The 13520-nt window shown below is 39.2% G+C and overlaps 1 protein-coding gene and 1 long non-coding RNA gene across 18 annotated transcripts in view; one reads left to right on the top strand and one right to left on the bottom strand.

Moving 5' to 3' along the window:
- The window catches only part of LOC117661418 (uncharacterized), a 28879-nt gene extending 22975 nt beyond the window's left edge, over window positions 1–5904 (bottom strand). The window contains exons 1-2 of one of the 3 annotated variants that reach the window (XR_009622330.2): window positions 5178–5904; window positions 141–270 (exon numbers count right to left, since the gene is read on the bottom strand). This is a non-coding gene — a long non-coding RNA (uncharacterized LOC117661418). Of the gene's footprint in view, window positions 1–140; window positions 271–5146 lie in introns of all 3 variants that reach the window. The other 2 variants (XR_009622329.2, XR_004589997.3) reach the window with 2 other exon arrangements.
- CEP78 (centrosomal protein 78) overlaps window positions 5669–13520 on the top strand; it is a 28753-nt gene continuing 20901 nt past the window's right edge. For 2 of the 15 annotated variants that reach the window (XM_087886115.1, XM_034410189.3), the window contains exons 1-6: window positions 5825–6353; window positions 8095–8156; window positions 9212–9300; window positions 11706–11989; window positions 12469–12644; window positions 12729–12801. In XM_087886115.1, coding sequence (XP_087742241.1) covers window positions 11737–11989; window positions 12469–12644; window positions 12729–12801 — 502 coding nt within the window. In that variant the 5' untranslated portion in view covers window positions 5825–6353; window positions 8095–8156; window positions 9212–9300; window positions 11706–11736. The other 13 variants (XM_087886117.1, XM_087886112.1, XM_087886116.1 and 10 more) reach the window with 12 other exon arrangements.

Here is a 13520-nt window from a genome sequence, read left to right as displayed (position 1 = left end):
GAGACGAGTCTTGCAACAGGTTCTTCTGGTTGACCGGCCCCTGGACGATTCTAATTCCCACCCTAGGTATACTTAGCTTGTGCATATCCCATTGCTTTGACTCTCTAAGCAGCACACAGGAGAAAGAACGTTGTGCTTACCTGAACGTTTGTTCTATGTGCGCTGCGTGAGACTGCCCTAAACTTCTGGACAGGATCCAGGGCCGGAGAATGTGTTTTTTTCTCATTACAGGTTATGTCTTCTCCAGATCCAGACGTTAACAAATTGAGCCTAAACAGGAAGGAGGAGGCATGACAAAACAAAAAATTACAACTCAATCTCTGGCCAATCAGACAAGGTTATCACTCATTGCTTGGACTCTCACGCAGTGCACACAGAACGAACGTTCAGGTAAGCACAACATTCCTTCTCCAGGAAAATGACAACTGAAATACCAGTCATAGGTGGTACTTTTAGTTATGGCCTCTGTTTGCCCATCCTACTTAATCCTATAGTTATAAGATGAGAATGACCTCCAAGTTGTTGAACTGTTTATTTAAGAGTTCTACCTTATCCAGGGTAGCCACTAAAAAGATCTGGATAATATATATCAGGGTATGACCAGCCTACTGATGATGTATGAACTCCCCCAGTGGTTTCATGGAAAAGCTACAAAATAGGGGGGAAAGGAAAGATCGCTTTGGCAAGCTAACCTCTCCTTCCCCAATGGAATAGCTTACTCAGGAAGAAGCAGTACTTCAATTTCTAACCCTTGCAGGCAGTCCAGAAAGCTATCATGATTGATAATATTGAATAGCCCTGAGAGGTTAAAAAAATAAAAGAGCCAGAAAGGGTACATTTCCTTCCATGAAGTCCCCAGAAAAATAAACAAGTATGACTAATGCAATCTGTCCCATGCCTTGGACTAAAATCTAATTTTAAAAAGTTCAAATGATCTGCTTCCTTTCAGGGTGCTCTAGAATTGGAGCACCTCCATTTTCTTAACATTCCTCCCCATCAAGGAGAAACTTGGAGCCTGGATGATAATTATTCAGCACAAATAGTTCCAGAACGTTCTTTTGATGAGCAGATATACCACAATTTCTTTTCTGGTGGTACTGGTAAGTATCAACTTCTTTTCCAATGAGGTGCTGATCACAAATATTTTGACACCTTTAACACCACACTTTAGGCTTAAATATGATATCACGCCAGTATGATAAGGTTAACTTCTGGCCTTAATCCACTCATATTGTAATCCACCCGTGTCTTTCTCTCCTAAAGCTCTATCAAAAAACAAAAGTGCCCACTTCCAGGATCCGTGTGGGAGTGAAATTTCATTTGGGAGCATTTTGTCAATGTTCTTTTAGATTTATGTATTCCAAAAATCTACCAGGCATTCACAACAGAATTGCCTCCCAAATTGCTGAATAAATTATGCTGGACTTCAGCAGGGTCCATAAGGTGCTTAAGGCAGAATGCTTAAGCTTAATGGGTTTATCTACCCTGGAGATGCCTAGTTTAATGAATGATTTAAGTGAATCAGGAAATGGCAAAGGACTGAATATAACATTTTACATATTTAGGTAATGTTTTCATTGCTTTAAGACAAATATCTAATCTCATCTAATCTAATATCTGGAAAAGAGAATTGGGAATATCTGGAACAGAGTAGATATAGAAGCATTCCGGGGTAGCCTGGCAATAACAATAGCAATAGCACTTAGACTTACATACTGCTTTACAGTGCTTTACAGTCCTAAGTGGTTTACAGAGTCAGCATATTGCCCCCAACAATTTGGGTCCTCATTTTACCCACCTCGGAATGATGGAAGGCTGAATCAACCTTGATCCTGGTGAGATTGTGAACTGCCAAATTGCAGGCAGTTCACAATGTCCCACCTATCCTCTGGGGAGAGAGTGTATTTTACCTGGCACCTTCTAACCCCAGTATGCAGAAGAGATGAGGCTTTCATAGTCTGCATTGCCATTCAATAATTAAAAGCTCAAAATGCAAAAATGGAAATAATTTCTATAGTGCCATCTGCTGGCTATTTTGTGTAGAGGCACTATGACTATAGGATTTAGCTATTTCCTTTATTCACAGTAAAATCAAACTTGCAGGACATAAGTAGAATAAAATGTTTTTTCCCATAAAGTTAATATGCAAAGCCCTCAGTATGACATATAAATGAAGGCTGAAATTGAACATTTATTCCTAGAAGCTATATGACAAAGAAAATGAGACTTAATACCACACATAGAAATGCGAAAATGTAGCACAAATTCTGACTATGCTACCCATTTCTACAGAAACCCTAGGATCCCTGAAGCAGTAGTTTTATGCTTCACTTTGTGAACTTCTCCAACCACTTGGAGATTCCCAAAATCTCTCAGAAACTATAAGCGACCATTTGTCTCCCAGCTCTTCAGACTTGTTTTTTACAAAACAAAAACAAAACTTTATTTTGCCTGGGAGAAATTCTTGAGTCCTCAAAATAATATCTACTATTAGACATATCTTCCCTTGAACATATTCATTCTTAACATCAAACTCATCCAATGCTTTATAAACCCCAGCATACAGATATTTTTCTGTGTTCTATGGATGGTTCCGAGGTCAACTTGATGGTCCCACGATTAATGCTACAGCTTCTAAACAGCATAATGGCATAATAAATTTTCTGTCAGAAACCAACAAGACTTTTGGGGGGAGGTTACTCCAAATGAAGAGCTTGGTCTATCACAATTGCTCCAGTGTATCTCTGGAGTGTCAATAGTTAACATGGAGTGCAATTATCAAGACATATAGGAGCCAATTCCACTCTTATTTTCGGTATAAACCACACAGAAATGGTTTGCAGACCAGGTTTGGATTTCTCTCAGGTTCGCAGTACTCTTGGACATACAATAATTATATACATTGCTTGCATCACTTTAACTGCTTTCACAATAATCTGATATTGCTATGAGGCAAGCCAAGATACACTGGCTTACTCTTCCACATCTCTAAGTGAAGGTGGTCAGGTTAGTATATTGTCTAAGCATACTTTGGGCATAATTGCCTAGTATTCTCCATTTGTTTGGGTGCCAGGAGAGGAGCAATGGGATTTTTTTTCCTACTGTACCATAATGGCAAACTCCCAAGCCCTCATGCTCTCTACAGATCCCTGATGAGGTTAAATACCATTTGCTCCTCAAAGTGATAGTGTTCACATGCTGTAATCTAGATTTGAACCTAATTCCTGGAAACTGCAATGTAGTTCACTTGCAACTACTATACCTGCAATTACCTGTCCCAATCTGCTTTTACTGTAGCATGAGCTTCCCAAGCTGGTTCCTGGTGATGTAAATTACATTGAACTGCTCAATAATGTGTTTCCTGGCATGTGACTCGCACAGTCTTCTGTTTGACATGGGTCTCCCTCCCCCCAATTTTCCTGGCCAAAAGATGTCTCAGTGTGTTCTGTAGTTGCCTTCTGAGAAGGAACTGAGACTTCAACCAGATTTCTCTTTTGTAGGTATGTCCCTGGTTTCCGAAGTATTTGAATGACTCTTGTGGTCAGGATTAGAGGTATCATCTTTACTGATTCTAAACCTCTCCTGGTGGGAGGGTCTCTCATGTGCATTCTGCCATAACTTTTCCAAATGGCACAGCAGTGATATGATCCTCCATTACTGCAAATTCCCATTTCCCATTCCCAAGGATTTTAACTTGACAAGCAGCATTTATACTCTATGTACCTGGTAAAGATGTTAGTCATTGATGGAGAGATGCCCAGTGAGGTGGCTGTTTATTAACACATTCACTCAACACATTGGTAGTATGGAATAGGAAGTTCCTCTGGTCCATGACTTTAAGATTCAAACTCATTTATTTGGGCTTTCATTTTGGGAATCTTTCTTAGGGTATATGCTTTTCCATATTTGAAGCATTTGGAAGCTAGTTTGCCAAAAGGCATGTGCAGTTGTTGGAAGCTGGGTGGTACTTCACATGGCTTGGCTGCTGTTTTACTCACTGCAGTCCTTGGGTTAACCCTGACTGGATGGGTTTCCTTCTATTTCAAAAATACATTGAGGTCATGCTGATATATTTGCACTGCCCAAGGTCTGGAATCCATCACTTTCTACAGTGCTTAGTCCCATTAGATTTGATCATATAATATACCTGGTTGGCTAGCTGGGCCATGAATTTAAATTTTATTAGTTCTTTGACTGTCAATTGTGTAGCTGCTACACATTTGCATCATGTAGCATATGACCTTTCCTCCTTGTGGGTAGAGAAATATGTAATAGGAATCAGATTTGTTTTTATTGTAAAGTCCTGAAATTCCTTTTGCATTTTCTGGGCCATCTCTTGCTGTTCTTCTATGATCTTAGGTCCCATTAGGAAGACTCATTTCTTCTACAGCAGCATTTCCCAACCTCAGCAACGTTTACGGTGTGCAGACATCGGCTCCCAAATTCCTTAGCCAGCATGGGGAACATATCTTAAAGATGCTGAAACACTGCTGCTGAGGAAACAAGTCTTCCTCTACAGAAGAAACAATAGTTGAGAAGCACTGCTCTATAGCTTATCAAGGAGCTCCACCTTCACACTATTCTGTTGAACCTGAAAGGTACAAATAAAAATAACTTTGGTATGTTTTAAGTGCTTTGCTACAAAAGCATTTTTAGGAAGGGACGAAAATCGCCCACATGGTAGACCAGATTAGTTGCCTGCAAAGCTTTCAAAATAAGACTTTTGACTCTGATCTGCCGCCTAAGGCCCCATCCTTCCATCAGTGCCACCATGTCGGCAAGTCGCTCCAAACGGTCCCCCTCCAATTACTACCTTCCTCTTCCGACTTCCCATTGCGCGCCCCCCCCCCCCCGCCTCCACGCTTTCTTATTGACCAGAGGTGGGGAACTATGGCCCTTTTGACTTGCAGACTTCAACTCCCAGAATTCCTGAACCAGTATGGCTGGCTCGGAAATTCTGGGAACTGAGGTCCACAAATTATAAAAAGAGCCATAGTTCCCTACCCGTTGTAGCCCTTTTCTTCAACATTGAAAGATAAGGGAGGCTCCCTTTCTCTCACCGGCGGCTTCAACTCCGTCCCTTTCATCGAAACTGCCAACAGCCACCTTCTTTGCGGCCGATAAAGCAGGATCAGCCTCCACCCACCTCCATTACCCCACTGGTTGTCCTCAACTACCGTTTGGTTCCTCAGGTGGACCTTCTTCGTCCACAAATGTTCGAAACAAGTCACCTCGCTTCCTTCTAGAGTCAACTGCCCCGTTAGACAGTCCCCCCGAGCTCCTGTCTTCTCCAAGGCGGTACCCGGCAGCTCTTCGAGGTTATTACAACTTTTCTGGAGGTCTCCAGCTCTTACTTTTCACCGTTACACCTCTCCCCCCCCCCACTCGTGTCATCTCCTTTCTCTCGCGCGACCAAATCCTGCTAGCCGTTTCAATAGTTTGCGTTGGGGGAGACTCCTCCACACCCAAGTCTCCGCCAACTCAAAACTATTCTTCAGGTCGAGAAATCCTGGCGAAGGAGAAAAGCGTTACGCTTTTCCTCAAGTCATAAAAAAAAAAAAAAGAGGGCTAAATAACAGTCCCGGGAGAAACGCCCTCTGGAAAGGAGAAAAGAGGAATCGACCCCTGAACGGGAAAAGGTTCCCTTGTCTTTGTGAGAACGAAAACAGGAAACTGCGCCTGCGCGCGAAGTACTGTGCAGCCTGAGGAAGGCCACGCAAAGGCCTTTTAAGGGGGGGGGGCTGTTTCACGGAAGAGTAGGATTGCTCAGCGTTAAGAAGAACGGCGGGTTAGGACTAGGGTGCTAGCAGACGTGGGTGAGCGCGGCAACCTTTTCCCATCTTTCCGGGTATCCTCAATGCTCCGCGTTGCCCGAAAATCCTATAACTAATAAACGCCCAAACAGAGAAAACGTTAGCAATATGGAAAGAGGGGCGACGTTGACAACTACCGCTGCTTGAGCGGTGGGCCAATAAGAGAGCTCGCTGATGGGGCCACGTGAGGGAAGTTTGTGTGGAAAAGACGGTTGGGAAACCAAGGAAACGGTTAGCGGGAGTGAAGCGGTGAGAGGGCGGGGGCGGGGCCGAGCGCGAGCGGCAGGTGAGGGGCTTTGTGTGAGAGTGTTAAGACTTGGCTTTCTTGCTTCCCTTCGCGCGTCGTCCCGCCGATCTGTTTCTTGTCCGCCCGTATCAACCTCCCCTTTTTTCTGAGGTGCCTAATGGTGGGATAGGTTGAACAAATAAAGCTCTCCCCCCCCTCAACTGGCTTCCCACTGAGCCTCTGATTTTTCTGAAGTGAATGACCGACTTTTGAGCGTGGATCTTCGTTTCGGATATGTGCGTGGTTAGTCCAAGGTAAATAGGAAGGCGAGTGGAAAGAGTGAGGGAATGGGTTGTTCAGAGCGCTGAATCCCCAAAGGCAAACGAAGGGGGTGGTTTAATTACGTACGGTTGTTTTCATGGCTGTTCTAATGTCTTAATTGTTATTGCTTGTACGCCGCCCAAAGCCACGTTCAATAGGTATAAATTTGCTCAGAGATACTTCTTTTAGTCTTGGCTTTTAAACGTCACGGGTTAAAGAGTGGGTGGTGGATGGGCGGCATTCTTACATGTACACAACAATAAGTGTTTGCACGTAGGGGGTAGGAAACAATGATTTCTGAGCATCTTATCTCAGGCGGCCAAATACGCATTTTGTGCATGGTGGGCATGGGCAATTGTTATTGGTAACAACAGGATTTTGCTGGAAAAGCTTGATTATTTAGTTCTCTACTAAACTCAATGGTAGGGTGTATAAAAATTATATAAGTTCTAAAACAGACACGGCATTAAAATGTATAATAAATGAAAAAGATCTATTTTGCACAATTTTTGCATAAATGGTGCAAACTATATTATTGCAAAATAATATTTTTTGCAATATTATTACAAAATATAATGCCGTATGGTAGAATTTTTCTTTGTGAAATTTGGTGACCTCATGTTGTCTCTGCCATTTAATACTGTAGGAATAGCTTTAATGTAAATTCCTTTGGACTGTGCACTTTGAAGGGGCACTGATGTTTTTGGTGGTTCCAAATACTGTTGTATAGTTACTCTTAATATATGTAGTTCTTAAAACCATTTGATAATAAAATATTCATATAAAAGGAAAGATTGTGAACTGCTAGTCTAATCTTTATTTTATGTTGCTGAATTGCCTGGAAACTTCAAAGGTGCTTTTTCAAAAGGCAGCTGGGCTGTTGTTTTTTTTTTCTTGAAGAAGATGTTTTGCTTTCATCCAAGAAGCTTAATGACTTGAAGAATGAGTTGAAGCTTCTTGAATGAGAAGTGAAATGTATTTTTCTTCCTGAAGGAAAAAAATAGTCCAGTTGCCTTTTGAAAAAGACCTTTGAGACAACTATGACTTGGATGTCTGAGAATCCCTACAGACAATTGCTTTGGAAAGAAGTAAAAGTTTATTCTTGGTATTATCCTCAACAGTTCCTAAAATGTCTAAATAATCTGGAACAGTTGTTAGAAGATAAGATGGTTCTGTCTGCAAGGTCAAGTGGATTCAAAGCAAAAGCAAAATAAATGGGAATCAGGAAAGAGGAGAGGAATTAAACTCAGATACTAGTTCTTCCATAATCTTGTCAACATCATCTAATTGGACAGATGGCCTGGTTGCTTTGAAAACGTATATGCACCAACGGCTTTTGCATTTCTAGCTGATGAATGGAAATTAAGACTTAATATTTCTAATTTAAAAACAGAATTGCTCTAAAATGTATTGTTAAAATAAGCGCAATAAAATTTTTAGTACATTTGATGGTCACAGTTGCATGCGTGCATGCCACTTGCACAAATGCAATTTTGTGTGCTCACCCTGTGCTTGCATGGCCTGGTTTCCAATGGACCGCGGCACAGGACTGGGCCATTGCCTGGGGCTTGGGTTTTTTTTTGCAGTCATGTACCTTTAGCATTATATCCAGTTTTCCTTCTTAGTTTGTTTGTATATTCCATGGTATAATTCTTTGTTGATGCTACAGTTTCTCTGGATTTTGTTTCTAATCACTTGGCTCAATCCCTTTTTATCCTTATTTTTTGTTTTTAGAAAACCTGAATATTTTCAGAAAGTTCTCACTTTTATTACAGCTAGAAGACTTCCTTCCTACAGTAAGATTCTTTCTTATTCATAAAATAATTTTATTCATGATCGTTTAACAAATTAACATTTTTGGCTGTAATATTCAATTTCTATTTTAGGATGGTTCTGATAAAAGAAACATAGCCAATATAAAAGAAAAAATGATTTATCACCTTTATATTACTGCCTCCAAATCTAGTTCTGTGCCACTGTCCGTGTCCAACTATGTACTAGAGATGTCTGGTAGGATAGTAAATGATAAAGATTTAAATTTCTTTGGTAGCAATTCAGTTATAAACAATAGCAGAACATTACGAAGAGCAAAAAGTCTAAATAGTATCTGATATAAAGACAATAATTAGATACCAATAAAGGAGAATATTTGTAGTTCAGGGTTGAAATGAGGGGTTCTTGGTGCTCTTTGAGCTTGCTTGTTTTCTTGCAGACGTTTTCATTACCCTAACTAGGTAACATCATCAGTGCTAGTAAAGAGAGCTGTTCGCTGACAGTTTATATTCTGGTGACTAGCCTGTCTGGGCGTGGGGGTGGATACCAATGAATCTCCAAGACCACCCTCACCCACACTGATGATGTTACCTAGTTAGGGTAATGAAATGTCTGCAAGAAAACAAGTAAGCTCAGAGAGCACCAATAAGGACCCTCATGATAATTAGATTTTTATCCTAATATTTATCTTCTATACATATATAAAAAGGATGTATGTATGTTTGTTTGTTTAAGCATAACTCTGGAACGCCTCGAGCAATTTCAACCAAACTTAGTACACAGATGACTTACTCTCTGGAAAAAAATACTGTGAGGGTAAGACACCCCTATCTCCTCTTGGTGTAGGTGTGTGTGTGTTCTGGAATAACTCTGGAACGCCTCAAGCAATTTCAATCAAACTTGGTACACATATGACTTACCTCCTGGAGACAAACACTATGGGGGGGTAAGACACCCCTAACACCCCTCGGGGTATGTGTGTGTTCCAGCATAACTCTGGAATGTCTCAAGCAATTTCAACCAAACTTGGTACACAGATTTGCTTTTGTAATAAGATATATGATTGTATTTTTAACAGGCAAAGCAGTATCTTTAAAAGAGATAAATGAGAATATTACAACCTTTAAAAAGAAATAGTGCATTTAAAGAAGTGGAATGAACTTTAAAGTAAGTTGTTTTTTGATGGTTAATAAACCAGTAACACTTGAGTATTGTCTGCTTCCAAATTAATTGGAAAGATTTAATTTTTCATTTAAATATAAAATGAATTAACAGAAGAAAATGCATAGGTGTATATCACAGTATTGATAATATTTCAAAATTAATAACCATAGTCATAATAAAGTTCTAAAATTACACTTCAAAAACTGCAAAAAGAAAACATAATTGATTGGTTAAACACAGAAATTCTAAAATTGAACAGCAAGTTTCAAAGGATTGGTTTTCTGCCTTTAAAATATGTATATTTATGGTAACAGAATTTATTCTTTGAGTGATCTAAGAAACTAGTTACTTAGTTTATAGATGTAATCCTCCAAAATGAATAGTTCCTGGGTGTTTTTTTTTAACTTTTCAGGCTAAATTTCTAAAAACGATCCATTGTACGAAAACTAAGTACAGAAAAACTCTTCATAGAATAACAGAGTTGGAAGGTCATCTAGTCAAACCCCCTATTTGAGCATTTCTATACATTTAGAAGTCACTCTCCATATATCATTTGAGTTTGTCCTTTGAAATGATTACTTTTTTAAAAATGGAGTATTTAGGACAGTAGTTTTGTAAAACATCTTTTATATACCCTATTTCCCCCAAAATAAGACATCCCCTGATAATAAGCCCAATCGGGCTTTTGAATGCATAGCAATATGGCCAAGCGCTTATTTCAGGGTTCAACAAAATATAAGAGAGGGTCTTATTTTTGGGGAAACACAGTATGTATACCTATTCATTAAATTATTGTATTTAAAGATAAAGAGTCACAACCAGTTAAATGTTTGTAGGATTTCCCAAAGAAAATTGCGAATGGATTCTGTATTTGTAATCTATTTTGCCTTTATTTCAGCTGTCCATTGAGATTATCCGTAGTTACCGTATTTTCCGGCGTATAAGACGACTGGGCGTATAAGACGATCCCCAACTTTTCCTGTTAAAATATAGGGTTTGAGCTATACTCGCCATATAAGACTGCCCCTCTTCCAATGCACACCAAATAAAAATTAAAAAACATCAACTGGCTCACCTACAATGTAAAAGCAGCTGTGCTAGACCCAAAATGGCCCCTGTAACAAGCAGGAACCTCACACAGCCACAAAAAGCCCAAAAAACCAACTTTCACACTCTAAACACACACAACACAACACAACTGGCTCACCCACAATGTAAAAGCAGCTGTGCTAGACCCAAAATGGCCCCTGCAACAAGCAGGAACCTCACACAGCCACAAAAAGTCCAAAAAACCAACTTTCACACTTTACACACACAAAATTCCACATACAGCTTTGTGAGATTTTGTGTGTTTGTGTAGTTGGAGTGAAACACTACAGAAACACACTAAATCTCAGAAAGCTGCACAAATATTGTTTTGTTTTATTTTATTTTTATTTTTATATGAAAGCTAAATTTAAAACTTCCTAAACTTTAAATGGCTAGGTCTAAAAAAGAACAACTAAAAAAACCCCAATTGACTATTTTTTTTAAAGCTCCCAAAGGGGAAAAAAACTTACCCAATAGAACAGGGGTCTCCAACCTTGGCAACTTTAAGACTTGTAGACTTCAACTCCCAGAATTCCTCAGCCAGCTTTGCTTTGCTGGCTGAGGAATTCTGGGAGTTGAAGTCCACAACTAACTCCTTGCTTGATTGCAGGCAGGGAGTTGCTTGCTTGCCTGAATAGATTCAGGCAAGCAAAGCAAGGCAAGTGTTGCGACTAGCAGCTGAGGTAAGCAAGCTGGAGGAGGAAAACTTTTTCCCTTTTACATGGTTCTGGCAATCCCAGCTGAGTTGCAGGGAACTCAGCTGGGATCGTCAGAACTGGGATCCTCAGAGTAAAAGGGAAAAAACTTTTTTCCTTTTACCTGGTTTCTGGCGATCCCAGCTGAGTTGCAGGGAACTCAGCTGGGATCGTCAGAACTGGGATCCTCAGAGTAAAAGGGAAAAAACTTTTTTCCTTTTACCTGGTTTCTGGCGATCCCAGCTGAGTTGCAGGGAACTCAGCTGGGATCGTCAGAGCTGGGATCACCAGAGCCATTTAAGGCTCATCAGAGCCTTTCGGGCTGGTCTGCCTGGTTACAGGAGAACTACACCCGGCGTATAAGACGACCCCCGACTTTTGAGAAGATTTTCATGTGTTAAAAAGTCGTCTTATACGCCGGAAAATACGGTAAATCCATTCTACAAGGTAGAATATATATTGGCTTCTGCAGGAACATAGCATTGGAAGCCAAGTCCTCTTTACAGTCCGGGATTTGATCTTGAAAGAAAAAATAGGCATAGTAGGGCTATAGTTTTGATAAATTTTAATTGGTTAGATTATGTGTAGCTGTTAACAAAAATTTCACATTTTTTCTTTTTGTAGCTCTGGATCATAGCTCAGTATATAACTGAAAATGATTGATTCTGTCAAAGTAAGGAGACAATGCAGTATGGATTTTTATGCTCATTATGAGCAGCTTTGTGCTTTAGAAGGCTGTGCCCCTTTAACATCTGTGAAAGCCAAAAAACTTTACAATATTCTTGATATCAATGCGGATCGTATTAAAGCTGCTGATTGGATACCTCTACTACGTGCAGTCAGACATAACAAGACTTTAACTTTCATTGCAATAAAGAGCTGTCACCATCAGGGTCCTTGGGACTCAGGTAATTAGCCTTTCATTATGTTACTCTATCCTTAAAACTTGAGAAAATATCAATTTTTATCACAAATTTAGAATTTAACAAGGCTTTCTTCTCAGAGCTTTGGTAGGCGATATTAAAACATTAAGCATCGTCTTGTTTTGTTAAAAAAACAATTGAGCTTAAGAATGTGGTTGTTTCTTCTGTTTTTTATTTTCTACTTGAATTTCTTTGTAAATGCATCCTTTCCCTATTTCTTAGTCTTTATGTTATCTAAAGAGGGAGAGCAATGTCTTTTTAACTTCTACTTAATTTGAAATGTCTTTATTAGCATTATCTAATACAGAGGAAATCCGATCTAATTATAAAGTCAACAGGTGGCACACAGTTAATATATGAATAGTTTGTCTCTTGACACGTCGTGTGTTTACTAATACTAAGCTGTTCTTGTATCGATTTATTAATTTTCTATTTACTGATATTTAACTATTTTTGTTTGCTAGGTCTTGAAAAACAAGGAACAGGTATAAGAAGAAGAATTCCAGCCATTCGATCCAAAGACTTAACTGGACAATTGTGTAAAGCTATCAAAGGTTGTCTGATGGTATCAAAGGCCCTGGGAAATCTAGAGCTACATGGATTGCTTTTGAGGGAAAAGGACTTAATATTATTGACAAAAGTAAGATTATTAAATTGCAACATATTTTTGATTTCAAGATGTACTTGCTTTAAAAAATTATTAATAGTCTTTTTTTTTTTAAAGGGGTTGGCTGATACATCATCTTTGGAGAGACTATCTTTAGCCCACTCACCAATAGGTGATGGAGGTTTGGAAAGTAAGTTTTGCTTTTTCTAAAGAAAAATATATGTCTGAAAAATATATTCTCAAAATAGCACTGTTTGGGGTAAATCCCATATATTTGTTAAGTGTCTATTTATTTGTTCATTTTACATAGCTACCTGCTAGCCAAGCAACTTTGTTAACTATTAAAAAGCTATAAGATGTACATTTAATTTAATACTTTGTTTTTAACCTTGTTTTATTTCGTTGGCAGGATAAGGCCTTTTGCATATTTATTTTTTTGGTCTCATTTCACATGATCTGTTGATAGTTAATTAAAATATTATATTGGTTAAAATAGTAAATACTGAGATATAAGTAAACTAATATGTAAGGAATAAATGTTTCTTTGACAGCATCTTGCTAGTGGTTGATGCTAACATAATTTCTATATAGAGCCGAGGTGGCAAAGAGTCCAGTACTGCAGGCTACTTCAGCTGACTGCTAGCTGCAGTTCAGCAGTTCAAATCTTGCCGGCTCAAGGTTGACTCAGCCTTCCATCCTTCCGAGGTGGGTAAAATGAGGACCCAGATTGTTGGGGGCAATATGCCGATTTTGTAAACCGCTTAGAGAGGGCTGTAAAAGCACTATGAAGCGGTATATAAGTCTAAGTGCTATTGCTATATAATATTTTTCAGGTTTTCCCTTGCATGTTTAGAGATATTAAGGGAACAGGGTTATCATACATACAAAATCTATCAGTGCTGTTAAAAA

This window comes from Pantherophis guttatus, chromosome 2 (assembly GCF_059756535.1).
Source record: "Pantherophis guttatus breed Tessera chromosome 2, ASM5975653v1, whole genome shotgun sequence".
Classification (NCBI taxonomy): Eukaryota; Metazoa; Chordata; class Lepidosauria; order Squamata; family Colubridae; genus Pantherophis; species Pantherophis guttatus.
The sequence above is the reverse complement of the archived record's forward strand: the minus strand, read 5'-3'. Positions and strand labels throughout refer to the sequence as shown.